The sequence below is a fragment of the Photinus pyralis genome, unplaced genomic scaffold (assembly GCF_008802855.1).
Source record: "Photinus pyralis isolate 1611_PpyrPB1 unplaced genomic scaffold, Ppyr1.3 Ppyr1.4_LG10, whole genome shotgun sequence".
Classification (NCBI taxonomy): Eukaryota; Metazoa; Arthropoda; class Insecta; order Coleoptera; family Lampyridae; genus Photinus; species Photinus pyralis.
The window spans coordinates 20,614,766-20,640,679 of NW_022170250.1; the positions used below are offsets into that span (position 1 = coordinate 20,614,766).

The 25,914-nt window shown below is 36.1% G+C and overlaps 1 protein-coding gene across 1 annotated transcript; it reads left to right on the forward strand.

The window, feature by feature from the left end:
• Positions 1-20,255: 20,255 nt before the first annotated feature.
• LOC116162329 lies at positions 20,256-21,664 on the forward strand. Its single transcript, XM_031475940.1, has one exon. It carries the CDS (start codon positions 20,388-20,390, stop codon positions 21,495-21,497), a length of 1,110 nt encoding a protein of 369 aa, XP_031331800.1. The 5' UTR covers positions 20,256-20,387; the 3' UTR covers positions 21,498-21,664.
• The last annotated feature ends 4,250 nt before the right edge of the window (positions 21,665-25,914 follow it).

The following is a 25,914-nucleotide window of genomic DNA, read 5'->3' on the forward strand; positions in this document are numbered from 1 at the left end:
GTGCCACAGGTAAGCCCATATGAGAAGGGGTTGTCTACCGATTCAGGCGATAACTAGCCGATTTCTATATCTATTTGACTTTTTCGGTGCTTTAGCTCCGTACTGGCATATGTACCTAGTCACAAAGATAAGTAATTAAATCACATAAAGTTTTTAAGGCACTCAGGTGATTCATATGATCCCTTTTAATGCGGGTTGCATGCCCTTCGGATGCTGCTAAGCACTTCTGTTTATGTGACTCGCCAGTCGCCATGCGCAATTCGGGGTTAACTGCTAATTAGGGATAAATGGGAAGTTATTAACCCCTGACTCCAGTCCCACTCCCGATACCCACACAAAATCCAGTTTCTGGCTTGTTGCCGACCGTCGTTGATCTGATGTTAATTGTGCAACCGATTGCATATCTTGGAGGGAGAGGGGAGTCAGTTAATTAATTAGGGTTTGTTATAACATTTAACTCGACCCTAAAAATATATGCCAAACTGTTTACTTGCACCTAGTCCTAGCTTAAAAAGTTTCAAAGATTATGAGCAGAGCGCTTGTTCGGCCCGTTTATTCCGAAGAATGCACTAGTGATACACATAGAATGGATGTCGTGTTGCTACACGAACACCAGTGATTCACACAAAGACTGTATACAAAAAAACAACTATCATTCCACGGACATGTCATTATTTACATGCATCCAAACAAATTCTTTACTTTATGCTGCGGTGAATATTTGACTGACATTTTACACTCGTGTCGTGACACACTGGAGTACCAAACGTAGACCCCTTTTCAATGCATTTTAAAGGGATTTTATTGTTAAGCATGTCCGATATATCCATTGGCACATAATCTTTCTCGAACTTTCTTTTGAAATACTAGTATATCATATAGGATTTGTTCAATATACTTACTATAGAGGAGAGAGAAGAGGAAAAAATTGAAATATTACAAATATATTTCAATAATCACAGGATTTATTTGCTGCTAAATATCTCAATAAGGAAATTTTGTTAATTGGCTGAATTCAGAACAGCATTAAAAAATTTCATGTTAGTGGTTGAATTGTTAATGAACATGTTGCCTTTTGTTCAGATTCCCATTATTCATCAAATGTTCTTAACTTTAAAATCAAGGCTGCTACGATTTATCAAAGTGGGGTGAATCAGTAAAAAATATACAGGGTGTTCCATTAAAAAAATCCGCTGTGTATTGACACCGTAAAAATGGGGACTCTGTACCTACATTCAAAAATAATTTCTGTAGATGCGCAACCATCAATAGTTGACATTTGCACAAAAGATTTTTTGATATTTTTCCAGGTATGAGCTATAAAAGACCGACGCACTGTTGCAGGACCCTGTATGACACCGAAAAAATAAAGACAAAAGTAAAATACCCCATTTTCGGCGGAATTTGTACAACATAAACTTACGCTAGCAAAGTCTTAAGATGCGACGCATTTTTACCATCCTATACGATGAGTTTGACTAAACAAGAGACTATCGATATATTGGTGCTTTTTTGAGCCGAATCAAATTTCTTTTAGCTTTTTTTGCATGTTATAAAATTCCAATGATACTTAAAAAACAACCCTCCTACATTCTTAAAGCGATCAAGCAAAAAAAAAACGTTAAGCCGCTTGTGAGCAAGAGGCGAAGAGTGCACTTTCAAATCTGTTTTTTCCATTTTAATAGCCCTTATGGGCATTTCGTCCCTTACCGAGAATACAACCATGAAATAATTTTTAATTTCTGATTGAATGCCACCATCAATACCAAGTCTGTAAGTGGTGTAGTTCCGGACCTTTTGTAACTCAGACAGACAGACATCAAGAGCGCAACAATGCACTTTTTATTTTTTGAAAGTGAAAGTGGACTAAAAATTAAAAACAAACGGTCATCGGTCCGTAAGGGACGACTATAAGAATAACTACATACTCTAATGCTATATGACTAAGAACGAGACTAAGAATCTACCCCCTCTTCTGTTTGTTGAAACAACCCACATAAGCTGATTAACCCCAGTGGCGATTTTAAACGTCAGTGATAAGGTGACTGGCATTTGGTCAGAGGCGTCCTTTGGCTTAGACTTGAACCCATATTACCATTTATGGAATTTATTTCATTGTTTAAAAGGTTAAAGTATTATAAAATAGCCGCTTACAATTTACAGTGAATCGACAAACTTCTCTGTAATTTTTTGGTGTTGAAATCGTAAAAATAAACTTGAATTCAACTTTTTCGTCTATCCCTTGTGCCGATCAATCGCTAAATGTCACCGGTAATTCCGTAATCATTTTTAGTTAAGAAGTAGAAAATTAACAGCCATTTTGCTCTTACGCGAACTGCTCACGGAAATTTCGCATTTTAAAATCTACGACATCTTCCGATTGTGACAGTCACTTTTGACCACAGTAGATGCATGTTGCCCTGTGAAGGAGTTAACACGAAATTGTGTCATTTTCCTTCTTTCAATAAAGAAAAATGTTTCATATTTTATTAAAATAATACTTTATACATGTATGCGATAATTACAGGATAACATATTATTTATATAATATAACAATAGAAACATATTTCCAGTGATAAAGTTCCATAAAAATTTCAACCAAAAACAATGACTGATCGTGATGTCATAATTATCTATTTATGTGATTCTATAAACAACATTTGATCAATTATTTATAAATGACATGTACACATGTATTCCTTATACTAAAATTGATGTATTTAGTCAGTTAACTCTCGTCCTTTACTATGATGTGATTAAAACTGGAATCCCACGCTAATACCCTTCTTAACAGCCTTCTGTAATTTACATAAAAATAAAATTTACACCACGTACTTGCTTTATTGGATCATATATAACGATTGGATGTACAAAGTATAAAATAGGTGGGTAGGCGGATAGGCAGGGTATTTTAGGTGAATATTTATAAAGTGTGAAGTTGATGTTTTATTCAATCTGGAAAATTGGTATACTTTCTATACAATACCTAATGAGCGCTTTTAGGATGAATTCGTATTCGTATCGCTGTACATTGTAAATGAATATAGTTACGTTTGTATGAAGCATTAAATATTTACTCGAAGCGTGGCGTAAACCTCGTACAAAATTCATTCATTCTCTTTCCATTTACGGTTTAGAGATACAGTTTTGGCCTTTTGATATTATTTACATTAACACAGTATAGTTTATAGAATTACTTTGTCTGCATAATTAAACAAAACCACTTGAAAGTCCCCATTGGCACTTATACGAATGTTTTAATTTCACTGATACAACAAATTCACTTTAGCAAATTTCTCTTACCATTACGATCACATGTGTCAAGTGGATTAGGAAGATGTCTATTGTTACACTGATAACTAGCAGAGCACCGCTAGCATTGATATTATAAGCAACCACGATGACGGACTGCACTGAAGCCATGATAATCCTCGCCCTCCATGTTGCATTGCGGCTGGATTTTCACCTAAACATACCATTTTAATATTAGTACTTTGGTAATTACGTTAAGTAATTAAAAAAAAATCGTAATTTACTGAGTAGGTACCTCTATAGTATAATGCTGGGGTTAATGGAACTGAATATTGCAGTTGAAAAAGTTGATCTCAAAGCGCAATTTACCGTTGGATTAGATCAATTCAGATCGTAATCTAATTATAGACCATGTAATTCAAATAAGATGGTCTAGTTGAAATTTTAGATACAAGTGTATTAGTTTGAAATTGTTGATATATAGGCTATTAAAATGTTAAATGCAGGTTACTTTATATTGGGTACAATTGAGGCACCCTACCACATCGACGAAATTAACTTACAATTACATATTTTTACATAATATATAATTAATTTTTGTTTAATTTGAATGAAATTAGACTGTATTTTATTTATTGATTGGGAAGCAAGCAATATTTGTGTTAACTAATATTACTCATTATAGTAAATATCATAATTTGAACATTATTGTATCTCAATTGCTATAGGTATACCCACAAGTGAGCATACAGCAAGGCTTCCAATAAAAGCGCACAATGCACATTTTGACGTGTTTTAATTAAAATATTGACGCACGAAGAGTTAAAACTAGGCAAAAAGCTGCAACCATTATAGATACAGACCATATTTTAATGGTGGCTATAGATACATCATTTAAAGGCCGCTTGGCATACATTCAAAATCTACGCTATTTAATGCAAAAAGAATCAAGACCTTAGAGGAATTCTCCTAAATATTGTTTTCCCTTTGTACCCACACTTTCATCCAACATTTTCAAGATATTCACAATTTAGTTTTCACACTGCCAGCAGATGTGTCTCGTTTAGACCACCTTTCCGTCCTTTGAGAGTATACTTCTTTCGACTCCGTTCTGCAGATATTTGCACTAAAAGTGTTGACACCAATTTATTGATATATTTCTTCCAGACGTCCTAATCTTTCTCTGTGAGGTCCCTCTTTCGACCATCCGCTCTTGAGATATAAGGAATGCTATCCACGATAAGGGGTCGAGGAGAAAGTTCGTAGAAATTAATTCTTTTCATTGAGACCTTTCATTAGAGTACCATGAAGCAAGTACCTCCAAACCCCTATTTTGATAAGGGGTAAAAAAGAAGGGTTCAGCATCATTTTACATATTTTTCCCCTTTTAACCGCAGCATTTAAGTAAAAAGAATGCTATTGTTCCATTTTTCTAGTTCCTTTTTCACTAATCTATGTTAATGTAATACGTAGATAGGGTATATCGTTCTTCTCTCTCTCTCACTTATTTTTTCTCCTATTCGTTCTCGTCTATTTCCTCCTTTTTTCTCTTTCCACCATCATTCGCCATATATTTTTCTCTTTCGTACAAATTATGTGCCACAGGTATTCAATCCCATCCTCATTACTACTTCCTTTCTTGCGCCCTCTATCACTCTCAAGGTTTTCATCCTCCGTCTATCGTTAGATTTTTCCTCTTTAGCCTTTCAAGAATATCAATTTAATTTACAAGTCACTATATAAGCAATTGACCGTAGATCAATTTTTTGGACTATTTAAATCACTAATCCGCAATTTTTCAGCTCGTGTTTATTAAGCTGCAGAGCAAAGTGATGTATGCTTTATAGGGGAGTCGATGGTGTCCGTCTGTTTGTCCGTCTATTCGTCGGTAAACACGATACTGCCAAACGCTTGAACCGATTCGGTTCAAACCTTGCACAGTTGACCTACATGCCACATGCAACACGCCTATTGAAAATGGGTCAAATCCAATGACCCCGTGGGGTTACGCCTCTATGTCTCTGGCAAACACTTGAATCTATTCAGTTCAAACTTTGCACAGATGACCTACATCCCACATGTGCATTTTTTCCCAATGTTGGTTAGTTGTTCGTTATATTTAAGAGGAAAAACAGGTGGGTAAGGCTAAATTCGTAGGATTAGGATATAATCTCATAATTGGAACGCTAATGCCAACTGAGTATTCATTTCGTAATGCATTACGTGTTTATGTAAGAAACTACTGAGTTTCTTTCATAGTTTTCATAAATATGATTATGGGGGAGAGTAAATTTGAGGTAGAATGCGTAATTCCAGTGCGTTATTGCCATCCTTTATGACAATCGTAAGAGATATTGTTGGTTTGGTCGTTTTGGAATGTTTAAAGGGGAACCACAGTACACAAGGATGTATTCCCATAATTGCATTTACATCCCGTAGATCAAACGATGAAAAACGTATACCGTACCCCAGAATCACAGATCTAGAACTGTAGGTGGTTACAATTATTAAACTTTATTCAAACTAAGAAAATTAATTCTCCTTGTTCTCACTATTACAAGTCAAAGTTTGTATTGAATGAATTTTAATTATGATTTCGTAGCAAGTTCATATTACCCTTTGTAAAGTTTATATCACTAACTAATGAATCACTTTTCTGAACTTGAACATTTCAACTCAGAAATCAAGGGTTCATACTCCTTACTTGTTCTTGTAGGTACTTATCGTTAAAGGGATGGGATTTACGTCCCACACAATCCAATCATAAAAGTTATAAATAAAAAAAAAAGCGGACAATGCAATAAAGTATAAGTCTATTATCGCACACGGTTGCCTGCGAGAGAACGTTTAAGAAAAAAAACAGCAACAAATTTTCCAGATATCAGTAATAGCTCAGGCGTATTAACTCTACAGAAATAGCCACGAAGTAGGTATTCGAAAACAATGACAAATGCTCTGAAATTATGTTCAGCCCTTGCGTGCGTTTTGGCATTTTATTGACAAATAAAATAATCGGTTCTACGGATGGTTAGCGATTGATGCGTAAGTGCAAGTAATCAAAACGTAATAGTTCATGTAAAAGTCCATGGGGATGCTTTTACGGGTAAATAAATCGAATTCTATTTTAAGCGTATACCTTTTGACCAATTTATAAAGGCTAATCAATAACTTTAAGCTTGTTCGCTGTAAGGAACGGGGCTTTAGATTGACAGTCGAGAATATTGCGGTATGTCTTTTACTTATCTTTTCAGAAAATTTTAATGGAAATTCGATGTTGAACATTTTCGACGGAGTAAAGCATTTGGAACTTTACATGATCTTGGGCCAGATATCTTACAATTTAAGTGTTGTTTCACGGGGCGAACAACTAATATTCATTCTATCTATATGTCAATAATTTTGTCGATTTTAATGTCACCGTAGTGTTTCTGTAATTAATCACAATTTGTAAATTCAGCAAAACTTTAAGAAATCTGCAATTTACTGCATTCCGTAAAAAAATCCCGCTAAAATGTAACATATCTAGTTTAAACCGAGCGGAAATCTAGACATAATGCTTTATTAGATCAATATTCGCATGCTTTACAACGTATACCCAGCATCCCCAAGTATGAATATAAAAAATTTGTTTAATCTGATTTTATTACGAATAATTTTCCTATTTCTCAAAGTTTCATTTGAATAATATTTTTGGTTTCGTGTGCGGAAAACCTTTCTTGTTATAATGCTATGTACTTTCGGCACAAAAACTGAACAGCAGGTCGTTTCCAACACCAAACCTATTTATTACATGCTGGCTATACGCGAATAAAATTTATACGTTATGTGTTCATTTGAAAATAGCGCAAAAAGCATCAATCGTATCAGCCCGTAGGTTAGTTTAGAAGATTAATTTCTAAAGTTACACACTGTGGGCGTTTTTAGCGCTTGATTAAAATTGGGTTTTTCGTTTAGCTGTCACAAATGACCTTTTAAAGTTTAAAAACCTAATTGGTTTGGCACCCACATTTTACATGCTTATCCGTATCCTTTCAATAAGTTGACATTTGTTTTCAATAATCTTTTAAAGTAGTTGAGCAAATCCAATCGTTTCCTTTTTGTTAGGGGAATTTTTCGAAAGAAAAAAATTCCCCTTGTGTAAAGGTTTATTCCGTCTCTCTGTCCACCTATTCCTCGCCTAACTCGAGAACGAAAAGAGATAGCGATGTCAAACCATCGCGAATCGATTTCTACGAGTCCAAGGAATTTAGACACCGGATAGTCTTCCTTAAAATTGTTGAAGTTTTAAAATGAGATAAAGAGAGCAATGAGTAACATTAGAAGTAAATTAGTCGATGGGGTTTTGGCTTCAGATGAAAACGAATTGGAGTGACGGGTGCTAAATTACAACCCCTACAAATGCGACCTTTGCAAATAATCCCATAATTCCACTCCGCGTATGAGCAGAGTACCATTGCATCGAATAGGTACTTTCTTCTTCTAAAATCATTCATGAGCACCCTCTCCCTAATTACCCAGACTTGTCAGATCGCCACCACCCCCTTTTTCATTAATTTTCTTATATGCGTATTTTCTCCATTGTTTCTTTGCATTTGGTACCCTAAATATTTAATTTCTTCTTCTATTCTTTCGTCCCTCCCTCTTTGCTTCTTCAACTTCCCTTCCCAAATCTCATCATCTTCGCCTATTCTACATTTAGCTCAAATCCTTTCCCAATACCTTTCTATTCTTCTCATCATTTTCCTTATCTGTTCTACTTCTGCTGCCTTGATCAGTGCGTAGCCCTCGTATGCCGGGGACCATATATTTCTTCTTCTACTATCCCACCACTTTGGCCTTGTTTTAATACTATTTCTATGTCTCTTAAGTAGAGATTAAATAAGGTTGGGCTAAGTGGACATCCCTGTCTTAGTTATTTGCATGTCAAAAACACCTGAGATCCCTACACTTCTATTCTCACCCTCAACAATGGTCTCTCCATATAGTTCCTTGATTCTACCCTTGTCATTCCATCATCTTCCATACTTTTCCATTCCCATTCCTTTTCCACCAATCTGTGTAATACATAAATGCAGTCGATCGTTCCCCTCCCTTTTTCTGAAGGCGTTTCCTCCAACATCCTCTTCTCTTCGGTTTCTCTTTCTAGTCTTTCGCTCAGTATAATTGCATAGATTCTATACGCCGCGCCGTAGTCATATAATAATTCCTCTATAATTTCCCACGCAATCCTTGTGCCCTCTTTTAAAGACCCGCACAATTACTCATTCCTTCCATTTTGCGGACAAACCCCCTTCCCTTCCACACCTTGTTTACTAAATTTCTCTTCATTTCCTCTGATTTTACGTAGGGGTATTTTCACCCTCACCTTTCTTCCCTGGAATTTATAATACACACGATTCTTTTTGAGAAAAGACAATTGAAGCTAGTGCGATAATCCCAGTGGAGTAATAGAATACTGCCCACGAAAATAAGATTAAATGGTCCTTTTCCCAAAATTATCTTGACCAGCTTGAAGGTTGGGCGCTATTTGTGCGAGAACGTAGTACCAGGTGGACTGAAGGGAAAAGAATATACCAGCATACGAAGATAGATTACTTTTGACTGCAATATGATATTGGTAGTACTTTTCCGTTTTAATTGCTGGCTCCGGTGATAAGGGCAACGTATAGGTTTGTAAGGGAGGGTCTATGCTAGAAAAATAGCGTTGGAGAGTATTGAAGAAAACGGATCATAAAATGTAGGGGATGTGATGAGTTGTGGAGGGAACTAATTTAAATAGGGTGACGGAGGACGTGGAAACGGATCTTTCCTTGGAAGCGGCGGTTAGGTCCGTCCAGAACCGTTTTACCGGAGGCAATCGCTGTGTGATTAATTTTATTAACGGGACTGATATATATTCTAAAAAATATACAGACTTAGAACAGAATAACTTAAAAAGGGAGTCCCAATTCAGAATTTCATAGAAAATTATGGTAACTTTCCGCACGTTTATGCATGCACAAACAAAAACGAACGAATCAAATATAGGGCTCCCTGAAGAAAGCGATCAAAGTAACTTAGTAAACGTAACACGATGACGGAAATAAACGGTATGACGGAAAAATTAGTAACAACAATCAAAACGATAAAGGGCCGACAAAAGAAAACAAAGATGCCGAACCAGATGTAGTGTAGAAAGCAGGGGCAATGATAAAACGTGCATGAATTACGGGGGATATATTAAAGGATAATGGAGCAAAAAAATAGATAAAGGGTGAAAGCGAAAGAGTGGATATAAGGGAAAATAAATAATAATAATAATATAATAATAATAATATTTAATTGCCCAACAGAACAAAAATTATTCCAATTATAGGACAATATTATGTAATACTACAGACGGCACATCAAAATAACATAAATTAAGCTACCAATACATATATATATATATATATATATATATATATATATATATAAATTGATTCAAAACCCATTAAAATCAACAATCATATTTAATACAATTATAACTAAGAGTATCTAATGCAAAATAAATGGATCAATGCAACTTAGTAAGTTGTTTAAAGCAGAACTGAAAATATCCTTATTTCCGCAAAATTTATTATATATTCTAGATGAATTAAAAATCGGCGACATAAATAACACATTAGTTCTTGGTAGTGGGAGATGAAATGGTAAACTATTGCGAGAATGGTAAGGCGGTACAAAAAAGTTAATTTGGGACAGTAAGTCAGGAGCATCAGTCCTGTCATGCAGGATGTTAAATAGAAATGCTATGTTACATTTTAACCTTCTAGCCTCTAAACTAGCGACATGAAACTGGTTTAATAATGCAATATGGGAGTATCCTCTAGGAGGGTAGACGTAATTCACTTTATAATAAAGAAATTTGAGGAATTTCCTTTGAATAGCTTCAAGGGAATGTCTGTTTCTTAGTTGTAGGGTACCAAATTGGTGAACAATATTCAAGCTTACTTCTAACTAGAGCAAAGAACAATGATTTAAGCGCTACAACGTTTTGGAAGTTTACAGTTCCTAAATATAAAACCAAGCGCAGACATTGACGAGCGAGATACTGCAGTAATATGATGTGAAAACGAAAACTTACTGTCAAAGTAAACACCGAGATCTTTCACCACATCAGTTCTTAGTAGTTGAGAGGAATCAAGCATATAACTATAAGCAATCGGCGAATATTTTTTTGTATAGCTAACTATTTTACATTTAGCACTATTCAGTAGCAAAGAATTAGTCAAACTCCATTGCACAAGACTATTTATCTGTTGTTGCAAAAAGTCACAGTCACTAGTAGACGACACTTGCGTGAATAGTTTTAAATCATCTGCGTATAACAGTGCACCACACTTCAGTATATCAGTTAAGTCATTTATATACAAAATAAACAAAAGTGGCCCCAAAATTGAACCCTGAGGCACACCAGAAGTAACCATCACAAAATCAGAAGAAAAATTGTTATATAAAACACGCTGAAATCTATTGCTTAAATAAGACTTGAAAAGCATTTGTAGATTATAGTTGAAGCCAAAGTTGTGGATCTTCGCAATAATGATGTCATGCGGAATGGTATCAAAGGCTTTACTAAAATCTGTATAAACGACATCAACTTGACCGCGTTTGTCGATATTCTCAGATATAATGTGCGATAGGCACGCTAGGTTGGTAGTTGTGGATCTGTTTTCCATAAATCCATGCTGGTGGATTGATATATGTCTTCTTACATTCGGGTATATCCTAGCATATAGAACGATTTCATAAATTTTTGCGAAGTTGTTTAAAATGCTCACAGGTCGATAATTTTTGACATCTCTAGAGTCACCGTGTTTTAAAACAGGCGTAATATTAGCACTTTTCCACCTATCAGGAAACACATTTGTTGCTAATGAAAGATTAATGATACGTGTTAAAGGTACAGCCAACACAGCAGAACAGTCTTTAATAAGAAACGCAGGGATCATGTCAGGTCCAGAAGTACGACCACTTTTCAACTTTTCTATAGCAGAGCACACTTCATCAACAGTTACATAATCAACTGAGACATCAGGAGCATTCCTAGACACATAGAAGTCAGAAACGTCCCTATTAGTTAGTGGAGAGTAGACACTTGCAAAGTATTGACTAAATGCCTGAACAATACCCTCAGGGCTATCCCAATTATCATCATTATACGTTACACTGCACGGGATACGAGAACTACCTCTCTTGGAGTTAATAAAATTCCAAAAACGTTTGGGATCAACAGTGATGGTATTTTGTACGTTACGAATGTGACTCTTGTAAGCTGCCTTGATTAGTATCCTGAGATTGGCACGTAGATTCTTGTAATTGTTCAAGTGTGCTAGAGTTCTGTGCTTCTTAAGCTTCTTAAGCGCTGAGAACTTGAGACGTATAACACGCTTAATTTGTGAAGTATACCAGAGGGGGTACTTAGGAGATTTGTTATTGAATCTAGGAACAAATGTATCCAATAATTCGTAAAGGTACTGGTAAAATTGTTCACATGCAGAGTCAGTACTAACACACGTATCCAAAAAGGACCAGTCAGTGTGAAATAGTGACGCATAAAGGGTAACGTAATCAGCTGAAGCAAAGTGGTAACGCTTATTCTTGTTACTTATTGGGAACCGATCAATACATTTATTCTTAAACGACAGGCTAATACTCAGAGCAGGATGGTACTTATCTTCAGTAACAGCTGGATCCCCATCGTGTATTACTTCACACTCTATATTACTAATAACTAAATCAAGTAGTCTGTCCATAGAGTTAACCACAGTGTTAAGTTGTTTTAAATTAAGAAGATGTAAAAAATTGTTCAAAGTAGCAGATCTATTATCCAAAATATGCACGCTGGCGTAATTGGGAATATTAAAATCCCCAACAATAAGAACATTAGGTATAAACTGAGTTGATTGTTCAAAAAGTTCAAAAAATTGTTGAAAGTTATCTAGAGTTGTACTTGGCGGTATGTAAATAACAAAAATAGAAAGTACAAAACTATCAAATACACACTTACATCCGACAACGTCTATAGAAGGAAAGGCTTCAGTTAATACAAGAAGATCAAGTTGTTCACAACGAATATTGTAATTCACAGCAATGAGCGCTCCTCCACCCCACTTTTGATTGGTAATGTGTAATTTCCGATCACAACGAAATATATTGAATTTGTTTGGTAACAGTTCATTGTCCGACATATCAGGTGTAAGAGCCGTTTCCACTAAGCAAATTATATCATAATCACAGACAAGACCGTACACATGCAATGAATCAATTTTCGATTTAAGACCACGAGTATTTTGATAATAACATTTTAAGTTACGTAATGTATGTAACTGGCTAAGGGGACCTACTCTTACTGTTGGGCTAGGGTTGCGTTTTTTTGAGTGACAATAGTCGGTACATTACGTATGTATTTGATTGTTAAATTAGTTTCACCGTTTTGTATACGAGTTTGAAGAGTCGCTCTCAACGACTTTAAAAACTCACGTTGCATCAATGTTTCGTCCGCGGATATAGATATTTTTCCAGTACGAGGCAACTTAGATTTATTTTTCAAAAGTAATAACGGGTCATCTCTATTGGCGAAAACAACCTTGATCGGACGTGGCTTATCATTCAAAAAGCGACCTAACCGATAAACACCGATATTGACCGTCGATACAGCTGCTACCTTCTCAATGACGTTCTTTACTTGACGCATATCTTCGTCCTTCTTATCTTCGATGGAACCTGGGGATTCCTCTACGCCATGAATGATAATGTTACGAGACCGAAGATTACGATCATTCATTTCACTAATTAGGTTCTCTCTGAAGACAGCATCATTATGTACTGCAGACGATGCTTTTTTGAGCGCATTGATTTCTTCTTTCATTTCCAACATCATCTTAACCATGTCGCCCAATTGCAAACGGTCGCTGGAACAATTATCGCACAAATACTTAATTCTGCGATCTTTGGAATTGATACACTGAATTTCCGCTCGTGTCAAACCAGAACAAGTAGTATGCACGGGTTTATCACATGCATCGCACTTCAGTTCTTTATCAGCATTTAGGTCACGAGCACAAACATTGCATTTTGACATGGATGGCATATTGCAGTTAAAAATTACGGAGCACCGAGGAAACGTACCGTACTCGACGAGAACTCGCGCAACTATTTGACGCGTTGAACAACACATCAATTTTTTCAGACTGTACTCCTACACACCACTCTGAAACTCGAACAACAAAATTTCCTTTTCCTTTAATTTTTTGCTGTATCATCAATTAGAAATGGTGTTTGTCACGTTATGCAGTTGTAGATTGAAGGTTATGAATTTCTTTAATTTTTCAGCACCTCACCACTGTGGGACATTAAATTGAAAATAGTGTTTTCCTATTAAAATGATGTGATAATTCATGTTGTTCTCTTAATTACATGAAAATTATACGACATAATTCTATGTTTATGGATGAGCGACTTGTCGAAATCTGATTGCAAAAGGTCGATCGATTAAATAAAATTTTAGCTTCATTTGAGGGTTAACTTGAACATTTCTGCTTCTAACTTTTAGTTGCTTGCGGTTATAACTCCGCACTTGTCACAAATCCTTTAGCAGCATTCAACGTAAGCATGGACGGGTTATTTGATTGAAGATTGCAATATTTTACTCAAATCTTTGGGATTGACATTAGAAGAAGAAGAAGTTTTCCCGCAAGATTTCAAAAAATCTCTAATTGTGATGCTTGCGGTATTTGCACCAGAAATTAATCTCGGGCCTTTCAATTACGTTGACGGCAAGGCACCATAACATATAAAATGTTGTGTACACGCATGAACATAGCTAGGTATACAATATGTAAGCTTGTTGATCCCCAAGACAAAGTTCAAGTTACAAACCAGCCACCTGCTCTTCCACTTAACCTTATAATGTCACAAATGTCACCCCCTGAATTTCAAGATGCACCATCTTGTTCTGATTCGATAAACCCAATTATCGTTTTAAATTCATTTTGCTGTAGGAATGCCAAACAGATTTCCAAACTCATTGGAAACGCCAGCCGCTTAGAGTGTTACTAGCTAGGTACACATGTTCCTGCTCGCAAACTCAAATATCCTACATCTCGAAATTTTTTGAATAGGTTTCAAATATACAGTGATCTATTTGGTATTTCGATAAAACTGCATACAAATTACAAAATATTAGTGCACAATTATTAATTTTTTAGGGCACAAGTGCATACATATTTACGGAATTTTATATTTATTTTATATACCAGGATGAATATCCCAAAAGCGAACATACGCAATTAACATGGGAAAGAGTTTCTTTGCAGATTGTTGCTCTCCTGTTAACGAAAGGGTTTATAATGACACCAATTGAAAGAAGATTTTTTATTAGCATCTAATGGTATACGAATTATAAATGACGGTATTTCTCAATTTTTTTATCCAAAATTCGGCAATAAGTCCAATTACCAAAAGTTATGTTAAGACAAAAAGCAGATTCAAACGTTATTCAAGTCGAAATCAGTATCAGTTTATACAGCCGTCATTAATTTTTTTGGTAAAAGGTATTTAACTGAGGAAATATTATTTATAATAAAAAAAAATATTACAGCGGAAATAGTGTCATTATTACCCTCTAAGTTAACATGGGGAGCAACAATCTACAAACATTTTTCATTCATTCAACCGATATGTTATTATTTTAACTCCTGATGAATTGTCCTTTCTTGAGATTATGCAACCAAAATATTTATATATTTAAAAGCAGCTATCACACACAAAAATCAATGTTTACCGTAAATGTATACGTATATTTGAATGCATTCATTTAGTTTGAGAACAATATATGTACTCATATATTTTAAATAAATTCCATTTAAGTCAAACAAAAATATTAGTTTATTTCCGATGTATGGTAGGTATCCTTATAAAAATTAAATGAAACAAAAATAAGATACATTTAAATTGAGAAAATATATGATATATGTACTTAAATCAAAAGGACCAATGCCTCATTTGTTAAAATTAAGTTCAGGGTTATTTGTCCTAAGGATAAGGTACAATTACGTGGAAGGAACGTCTTCTATACTTGGTTCAAAATTATAAATACTTCCATTGTTTTAAACAAGTATATATTTTATCTTTGGCCTAGGGACAAAGAAATCATTTCTGTAATTTTGCCACGTGATGATGCACAAAGAATGCTTCCACAACAAGCACTGAATAGACGGTGTATTATATTTTTCAAGCGAAGTCATTTTTATTACAAAGACAGTGATTTATAAAAGCAAACTACAAGTGAATTACATTGGCACTTGGCAGTTCTTAATTAATAATTCGGCACGTGCCGTGCACCCCATGTTCCAAATGTTTCCATGATAAAAGGTAAAAGTTCCTAGCTCTCTTTAATTTCTCTATGCGCCGCCATCTTGGATAAAAGGGTATGGAAAATCGGTTTTTTCAAAGTAATTCCGCAACGGTTGATGTTACGAAAAAATGGTTCTAATGAAAGTTAAAGAAGACAAAAATCCACTACCAACATTTCGGCCAATTTTCGATAAAAAGTAAATTCAATCCAAAAATGGTATGGAAAAAACCACGAACACAGGTTTTCAAATTTGGCAGCAATGGGTTTGTTCCACTGTCATGACAAAGCAACTAGCACCCGAAAACCTACTGAAATTCATTTCATGTGCTTGTCGAAAGGGATATGGCGGAACATTTGGTTGCGGGAAATCTGGGTTGAAATGTTCAGATGTGTGGGGCTGCTGCAGTGGTCAGCCATGCAAAAACGTACCGGCGACTCGACAGTGAGGAGGAAGATGACGAAGAAGCACTCATGATGATGACAATCAATATGTCAACATAAACCGACCAGGGCCGTCCAGGAAGAGACTGATAATATAATCGGATAATTCAAGGGTCATTTCACAAAGTTGTGGATTAGGTCTATCGGGGATAGCAGAACAACAAACAGGTATTCTGTACCTCAAGATTGTCGGTAAAGTACACTTTGAATGTACAACATTGTTATAACTATGTAATAAATAGCGAGAAACATTCGAAAAAAATCACAAAAATTGGAGGAAAATGTTCAACATATTAGAGGTACAAAAAAAGTGAGGAATTTCCTTCTTCACCTTTTATTTGAAACTGGTAGTCACAAGATTTACCGCAGCTGAAATCTCATATATTTGAATGTCACTTTAATTTATATACAGGATGTCCCATTTATCTTGAGACAGTCGATTATTGCAGAAACAAGCGGAGATATCAAAAAACAGTTTATATAAAATACGTATATGGAGAGGACCCATTTAATAATGCTATGCACATTTTCACATAACTGTCACTTAAGGGTGAAGGCTTAAGGGCTCGCTTAAGGGTGTAGGGCAACCTAATTTTTTCTTATTATTGGGTATTCTTATTCTATATCGGAAAATAATAAACTTTCGTGGGAAAAGTACACTTACAATTTTTGGAGACACTTTTCCAAGTTCGCGATTTTTGGTTTGAGCTAGGAAGCTGTTATGTCAAGAATTTTACAGATTTTTTATATATGTTCAAATAACATCAGAAAAAAATAAAAACTGGCAAGTTTCGGTTTTTCTGACATATCTTCGGAAGTAATCGGAATTTTCTAGTTTCCTTTAAAGCATATCTTTAATTGACAAACTTTTCCAACTTCACCAGAGGCTTCTCCATTCCCCGAAAGTGACTATACTAGTGTGACGATTCTAAACTTCGGGTTATTGGGCCGTATTTTTTTCAATGGGCGTTCAACAACCGTCACCGATCAGCATTATGTTTCGATGCTCGAACATAGTTTTGAGACAGAATTGGAACGGTTAGCTAAAAAACAAGATCTAGGAGATATTTGGTTCCAACAAGACGGGGCTATGGCCCACACAGATTTTAATGGCAAAACTGCGGCAGATGTTCCCTGCGCGCTTATCGTCTCACTGAGGGGAGACCGGGGGTGGCCGGCGAGGTCATCGTTGAGCATCTGAGATTTTTTCGTATTAGAGAGAAAATCGCCGCTATTCCAATCGATTTGTGCCAGAACGCACATGAAAATAATCATATTCCTGTCATGTGATCTTTCAAACTTAGAGAAAGAAATTGGGTGTAGCACCGAATCAAGCAGAATAAACTACTTTTTCGTCACTTAGAAATAAGAAGCAATAGCTTTGATGCTGAAAACCATTTACACTATCATTCAAGATTATTTTTCCACTTCGGGTCTTGTAAATTATAATTCTTTGTATGTCGTTATTTACTTTATATCGTGGAAATTGCAATTTATTTGTTAATTAAAATTACGCATATGAATAAAATAAAATAAAACTGTGGATAGCAAAATAAAACTTTTTCTTAACACACTGTATACTAAAATTCAAGATTTAAGCCAAAAAATTGACCTCCACTTTTTTTAAGCAATTCACCAACTTTTATTGCAAATAACGAATAGTTAAAAGATTTTTTAATAATGGACAGTAAGATGTTTGTTTAGGTCTTGGTTTTTTAAAAATGTTAGCGGCAAACATGATATACAGGGCAAGGAAAAAGTTGCAGATAATTATGGGATTAAAAGATGTTGATAATGGCGTATTTGTGCAAGACGCAATTTTGCGTCAAAACAAAAATACTGTACCTATTATCTTATGGAAACCATCGTCTTTTGGTTCATTCTCCCAAACTGTATGGCATACATCAAAAGACTCAGTCCCGTAGCCAGAATGAAGTAGCAGGGGTGGCCGATATTTTTCTGAAGTTTTTTGTAAAGGGACCATCAACCGTAATTTCCAGTGAGGGCAAGACCACGTCCTAGGTGGGGCTCAGCCCCAAAAAACTAGCAATTGTACTATTTTATTATACAATTACCGACAAATTTTCCCTGAACAGGGCCGAGCATTTCGGCAATTTTTAGCAGTTCGTTCGGTGTTTATATCTCTATTATTTACTACAGAAAAAAGAGTTGAAAGAAAAAATAGGCAATTATACGTACTTAATAATGCAGAGTATAGTTTTGACCCATACTTCTTATATGACATAGTTTTTTAGCAATGACCCAAAAAACGACTATTTCCATAAGGAAAAACAATGTTTTTGTCTGTACTCAGAAATTGTAGCTTCAATATTTGATTTTCAGTTCAATGGCTAAACTAATTATTTTTTCCTTTGTAAAACCATTGGAAAACCAAACGAAATGAGGAAAAAAAACTTAAAGAGGTATCTAGTAAACCGTGCATTTTTCCAAAACCCAAAAGCGAATCATCATCTAGTAAAATTCCCCATTTATCCGTCCGTTTACATATCTCTGCTATTTCACCCCGTATAAACCCTGGGCGCATCAACATCAATTCAAGAAATCTACGAATTCTTTCTTTCTTTATTTTTTAAAATTAAAGTTAATAAAAGCTTCAGAAAAGTACAATATGATCTCAGAGTTAATCCTAGTGATTCTTTCTTAGGTTCTTAAACGCTACACGTGGAGCTGTTGAAATTATGGATATGGCTGTCATTGTCATCCGTTGATTCTAAGTTAACAAAATGCTTTCTTTTTTTAACATTATGTGAATAAAAATATGCAATTAATGTATTCTAATATTCCAATTTTATTACTTCATAATGAGCAATTAATTAAACTTCAAAAATACGTGTATGAGAGATTAAGTAATTTTCCCCTTACAGTTTGAAAGGTGCCCCATTTAAAGTACCAGCAAGATAAAAACGTGGCACCTGCAATGTGGTTTATGAGCATATGGGCAGATGCAATTCAATGTGGACCCACCACTGCGAATGTGGGTTGATTTTGTACATATTGTCGAGTGTTTCATTATATCAAACCCCTTAAATTAGTCTTCAAAATGCAACTCTAAAGATTTTGAGTAGAATTACGTATTATGATTACGTAAGCGAGTAAACGACCGTATTTCGTATTTAGAGCTTGTTTTTGTCGCTTAGCCAACAAGTCCCTTTTACGCGATCTCGCCGTGAGGGTAGTTCAATTCGTATTGTATAGCGAATAAATACGTTTTGACAGGTCTCCAGGGTTATACATAATACCACTTGTCCATATGTTGCAGAAATGTGAACCCCTCGTCAAGGTACTTGTTACTACTTTGATGCGTCATGAATTATGAGTATCTAACCTAATTTCGACGAGGGTTAGAGGGAAATATATTACCGCTCTGTGCGCTGAGATGAGAAAAATATTAAAAAGAGACCTTGAAACAGATTTCCCACTCCTCTGACTTATGGTATGAGTTTGCAAACATACCGAAGAAGTCATTAATCATTTTTATAATGAAATCGCAATTTGCGTTACATCTTGGAACAGAAGATTAATTGCGAATTTTATTTTTAATGAAGCGTTATATCTTTTTAAAAGTCTTTCGAAAGTTGTTATTTGTGCCATTTGTTTGACGCTTAATGTACTTGGAGAATTTTAAATTGATTGTGCGCGAAGATTTTAAGCTAGCATACCAAACTTTTCGGTTGTACCAGGTAAGTCATCTTAAAATACTAATGAAAAATGTGTAATCTAGCCGATTAGGGTGTTTAAATATTTGAAAAAAATAAAATTCGAAAATAGAAATCTAAAACGGCGGCAAATCGTAGCAATAAAGCATATTCGAATTAGAATATGCTTTTCAGTGAAGCCGAATCGTGAAAATGTAGAGAACATCGGAATCGTCACAGTCTCGACTCCTATACATTGAAAACCGTATTGGATAACCGTATTTCAGCGCTCCTCCCAACTCCAAAGTTCTATTGGTCTGAAGCTACCCCTATACCTTAGCTTACCCCTATAGGGTGGTTTAAACTAAATAAACTGGCTTCGGCTGAATGAAAGTAGCGCTCCTGCTCTGCTCTGTAGCATCGAAAAACTCTATCTGGCATCGCCCTCGTTGCAGAGCGGTAGGTGATTTTCTACAGCGTTTAGTTTAGGGGGAAGGTTGTATTATCTAACAATATTTAGACGTTAGTAGTATGTTTTTCCACAATACGTATTTTGACTGTTGAGTGAGCGCATTGTTACAAAATCCTGTTACAACAACGTGTGTTTTTTTGGTCTGTGTACGTGTTTCTTTTGTGCGCGGCTTGCGTAAAAGTTTACAATGACAATGGACATTACAAGTAGAAGACCTGATTCTAAAGTTGACGTGCAGGTTACAAGCGATGTGCAAATTGCAACAAGTAAGACAATCAAGCGTTCGTTTGACGTCGCTTTCTTGATGCTACCTGATGACAAGTTGAAGCAGAAGCAATTGAAGGCATCAGAAATCGCGTATCAAGAGAATAACAACGTGGAAAATGCGAAAAATGACACCGACAGCGACGACTCATCGAAAGCTGTCGAACTGCAAAAGATGAAAACTCACGCTAGGTACTTACAAAACGCTATACACAAGCAGCAGGTTTTCGGTGATCCCAATTTGAAGTCAAAGCTCGAGTTCGATTCCGCCGCAACTTTAAAGCTCCTTCCACACATACACCACTCGGAACAGAAAAGCGCATTCACAAAGGTAAATCTAGCTAAGGACTCGCGAACATCACCTAGCCTATCGGCCAGCCCTGATATTAACTATCAAAGTTTAAGCCCTTCGCCCCCGATCATGAATAGAAACTACCAACTTCACCCAAACATCCTCACGCCTAACCAAATCTTTAAGCCCGCATATCAAAACAATTTCATTCCCGAAAACTTTGCCAATCCAAACCCGATCGTGCTCGACCACCCTTTCCTAACGAAAAACCCTTCGACGGACCTACTTCAGCCCAGTTTCGCAAAGATGCGCCCAATGCTCGGCCAATACCGTCACGAATTATCGTACAACTATCCGCAATTTCAACCACCCGAAATGCTAAAGATCGCGCAACCCGATTTAAAATTTTCGTCCGGTAATCCGGCCGCAGCAATCTTGAGCACCTTACTACCCCCTTCGCTGGCCGCTCTCTCGTTACCCGCTCAGAACATATGCGCCAAGTGCAACGTCAGCTTCAGAATGACCTCTGACTTAGTGTACCACATGAGATCGCATCACAAAAATGACACGGTCGATGTCACCAAAAAACGACGGGAAGACAAACTTAAATGCCCCGTATGTGCGGAATCGTTTCGTGAAAGGCACCATTTAACCAGGCATATGACGGCTCATCAAGATAAAGAGGACGACGAAGAGGAACCAATTGGCAAGAAAAAAGAGTTTGCGAACTTTACTAAGTGATCATTTTAACACGTAGGCCTTGACTGTTATTGCCGTTGTTTCATTTTACATTTATTCAAATGTTTATGTATAGTTAACCTAATGCTTTATGTATATTTGTCAAATAGTGTAAATTGTTTATAATTTAAGCATTGTTTAGTGCAATATTTACTGATGTAGTGTAAAAAGACGGGAAAATAGGGAAATAAAGCAATAAATACTTAATGACGCCGTCGGAGTGTTTTAAGGTTTTATGTTTTACGATCTTTATTCGGAGCCCCCTTTGCTAATGAGCTTAAACGCACGTCGATTCTTACGTCGAAGCGCTAACTCAATTATTTAACCCTCTCTTAAACAATAGGTGGCTGTGAAATGAAGCGCTTATTTTATAATGTTTGAATCTCTGTAACGTGATTTGGAATTAATGGTCTGCAAATGCCGTGATAAGCGACTTGCATCCGACAATATTCCACAATGCTTTCGGTTATATTGTTGTAAATATTTTAATGTCCTTTTTACTACTGATAAACCACATGGTGGGTAGGTATAGAGTTTGATTATTGAAAGTTTACCTACTGGTGCGTATTTTGTACTAAATAAGCCAACCCTGGGTAGGAACATCAAAAAATTTTGATAATGAATTACTGTGCTGACCGCATCCACTCATTTTAAGAAAAAAAAACCTAAAAGCGTTAAATTACTACTAACCCGAGTTTAAGCTCAATTTCTGATCAGTTTTACACACATCGCAATATTGTTATCGCACATTTTTTTATGATGGTGGGTGAAAATTGTCGCATAGAAAAATTGAGTCTTTACATTCAATAATCGGCGAATGTGCGACTTTTTGTGTTTTAAGAATTGCACATAATTGGAAACAACGTTTTGAAAAGTTTAGATTAGCGAAAGAATAGCACGGTGTGGGTTGAAGCTGCCATTATAATTTCATGGTCTCTGAAGTGTTTTGAAAGAAATTTAGGATGTCCGACACTGATTCTTGATATGGTGAAAGGCAAAAAGCTCACCACCGTTTGTAAGTTGTCCTGTGTTGTGATATGGTGGAGCGAGAACAGCGAGTACTCCACCATCTCTGCAGCTGATTTTAGTGCTCCTTTTAATTCGAAAGTTTCCCTGATAACCATGCTGCTACCGGGGTAAGCACATGACACAGGGAATTCAAACATAAAGGTTCCCCTAGTATTAATTTTGAGAACAAGAGATACCGAGGTTGTGACCACCGAAGAGGCACCACGACAATACCCGAAACCTGATCGATAACAATTTTTTGGAGTGTTCATAGTATTAGAGCAAATAGCGGGAAAGCATAAAACTTAAATTTTTTCCAGTTTAAGGTAAATAGGTTCCAAAGTATCCGAAATAGTACGAAATTACCATTGTAAGCCCCCTTGTAAAACCCGGAATGCTGCGTCCGGTTCTCAATTATCAATAACTCCCATACGATACAAAAACCGTAAGGTTTCTTTCTTCACAAAATATCCAAATTTTCCTAGCTAAATTATTCAACGTTACATGCTTATTTGTTGTCCATCCTAACTAAGATATTTATGTCTCTTCGGTTTTTTGCAAAATATTTGTGTCCTAAATAAATTTCGTGTAATTCCAGTATATTACTATGCTGATTGCTGAAAGCTTTCTGATTTTGACCACCCGCCAAAAGTTATCTCATCTCTACATATGTACCATTCCCCAGCCAGACAGGATTAAGGGGCCCCCGAGACGATACCAGTCTTTTACAAATTTCAAATGTAACTAAAAGAAATTCGTAATAGTAGGTTTTCTTTGTCCATATTTGTAAATTCCTTCCTTTAAAAACAACAAACAAGTTGGTTCCTATAATTTCTTTCAAGATACACTGTGCAGCCACGTAAATAGTTTAGAAAAGACACACGGAACCAAACAGAGACCGAAAGGTAAACAGTTAAACTGAAACAATTGATTTCTGAACTGAAAAGAGCAATGGACCCCATAAAACTATTACAACGTATTAAACCCCTAACAGTTCTTGAAAGTGCCATTTTAAAATGTGTAAAATAAACCGTTTTAGCCATTCGGTTTATCGGCTAAAAAATTGAGGAGATAAATTGACCTTTGTATGGACCACAAGGTGAAATGGTTCAACTGTAGCTTGGCAATTTCATTTTTTAACAAACCAAACTCTTTCCCCGAGGGTTGCCGAAAGGCAGGGGATGATAACTTAGTAGGTAATTTAGTAAAAGGAATTTTATATCCCTTTATCCAATTCAGGATTATGTAATTGGAGGTAATCTGGGCCCAATGTTCACCAAAATATTGCAAACGTCCAGTATAACTTACCGGAGCTATGTTTTACCATGTGTCTTTTCGGTTGCGGTAACGAGAATTCGTCTGAATCCTACCAATTCCAGCAATATTTTTTGGTGATCCCCCTTTGTGATCCCAACTCGCGCGCTCGTTGAGCATGGGGGTAGAAGCTTTCTCGAGCATCGACCCTTCTTCACGAGAGGGATATGAAAAGCTTTTTAATTGTTTGCAAACGTTTTCCAAAGTCTTTTCTCTACTAGGTAATTCTCGTGAAATATCGGATCTGCCTCGTTCCCCAAGTGGGGGGCGCGTGGCGTGATAAAAGTTGATCGGGAACGGCCCTTCCGTACCCACTGTTTATTTTTCCAAGTCCAATAACCTCTTTTTTAGGTCTACAATTAATCGCTTATGTTTCTTATCAGTATCGGAAAGGTCGGAAGACGAAGAAGCTCGTTTCCTATTTTATCTGTCCTTTTCCCCATACTGATCCTACAAAAGAACCAAATAAATCATGCAAAAAAGAACTTACAATACAATCTCCTTATAAAACTGCAACGTAACGATGTGAGCGAAGCGCGCTCAAAACGGACAATGACTAGTGCACTTACCGCTGACGGGGAGAGCAATTTGGGACCGGTTCGACCAACTTTCCCTTTACGTTTGTAGGCGAAAAGCAGGAAATGTACTTTTACACTGTAAATTAAGTGATATAGAGGAATGAAATCCATAAATGTACATTTTATAGAATTGAAAGTTCCAATAGTAGTCTTTCAAGAGACCAAGTGTCGGCAGTTCATGGAACATAGCATTGAATAAAAAATTCAGTTTTTTCAAGGATTATAGGAATCTGAGTTCGAAGCAGGACTCGCCGCAAACTACAATTTCACGTTGTCAAGGTGATATATCAGACGGAGGTGTATTTTGTGATACAAAATTTAAAAAGTCTAGAAGAAAATAGCAATAATAGCAAGATTCATTGAAAAGATAGTGCTGTATTCGTTTTCGTTGTCGATTATGCTTTCCCTCTCTCACGCCTACCTCTCTCACGCCTACCTACCCCTACGCTGGGCAAAATATGAGACAAATTGGTTGTTCCATGTAAAAATTATGCACGTTTTATTTTCCAAAAGAGCGTCTCGGGATATAATTAATGGAGATTCCACGTATAGGCTAACTATTGCAAAAAATTCCAGGCCTCAAACAATAGAAATGGGTCCGGACAGACGGCCGGACTGGCATATCACAAACAATAGCACATTTTTTTTATTCTTAAAAAAATGCGCTAAAAACGAAATTTTGTTGTTGCTCTAGTCTTTTGCTTTCGTGCCTAGTTCGTGAATATAAAAACGACCCCTCGGCTTGATTGTAAACTCACAAGTATCATCCCTTAAAAAACCACTAATTAAGTTCTTTAGTTTATCACGTTTTTGATAAGAAAATGTATTGTATTAATTTATTTCCTTCTAATATTGACCAGTTTTTTTATAAACCCCATAAGAAATATTCCCTGAAGGATGAGATTTTTATCTAGATCAAAGCACACATGCCAGGTCTCATGATTTCTTCAGTACATTGGTCATCTATATTGACGAAATTACTAATAATTTTATATAGTTAACATTTAAAAGAAGGTTTTGCTCTGCCAAGGTGTAAAAAACGTCTCTGTGTTCAGGCGGGTAATAGCATCGTTTTTCAACGCACTATACATTAGAGATAAATTAAATTGAAACTGCGTCAGTTGCCATTTAAAAATGATTACCTCGAATAAACAAATTCAATTCGCAAAAATGATTTAATAAATCTAGCAAATGACACTTTATGAAAATATATAGCCCTGCCATATTTCGGCCCCATAAACGATTTATCGTGTATAGAAAAGAGTTCCTTACAAAAGCTTTTGATAGGGGCGATCTATTAAGTTATTGGTATTGCGGAAGGCATCTCTCTATTAGTTTGATTAAACTGTGTAACTTTTTCTCGGTGCATGAGCTCGAATATGGCATAAGTGTTAGAATTGGTCGGGGAGGGTGAGGAGAACTGTCACGTTCCTTTAAATGGAGCAACGTTTGATTAATAACGGTGGAAAACCTTTTAAACGTTGATTTTGTTGGAGATTTATGGGTCGGGCAATATTTCA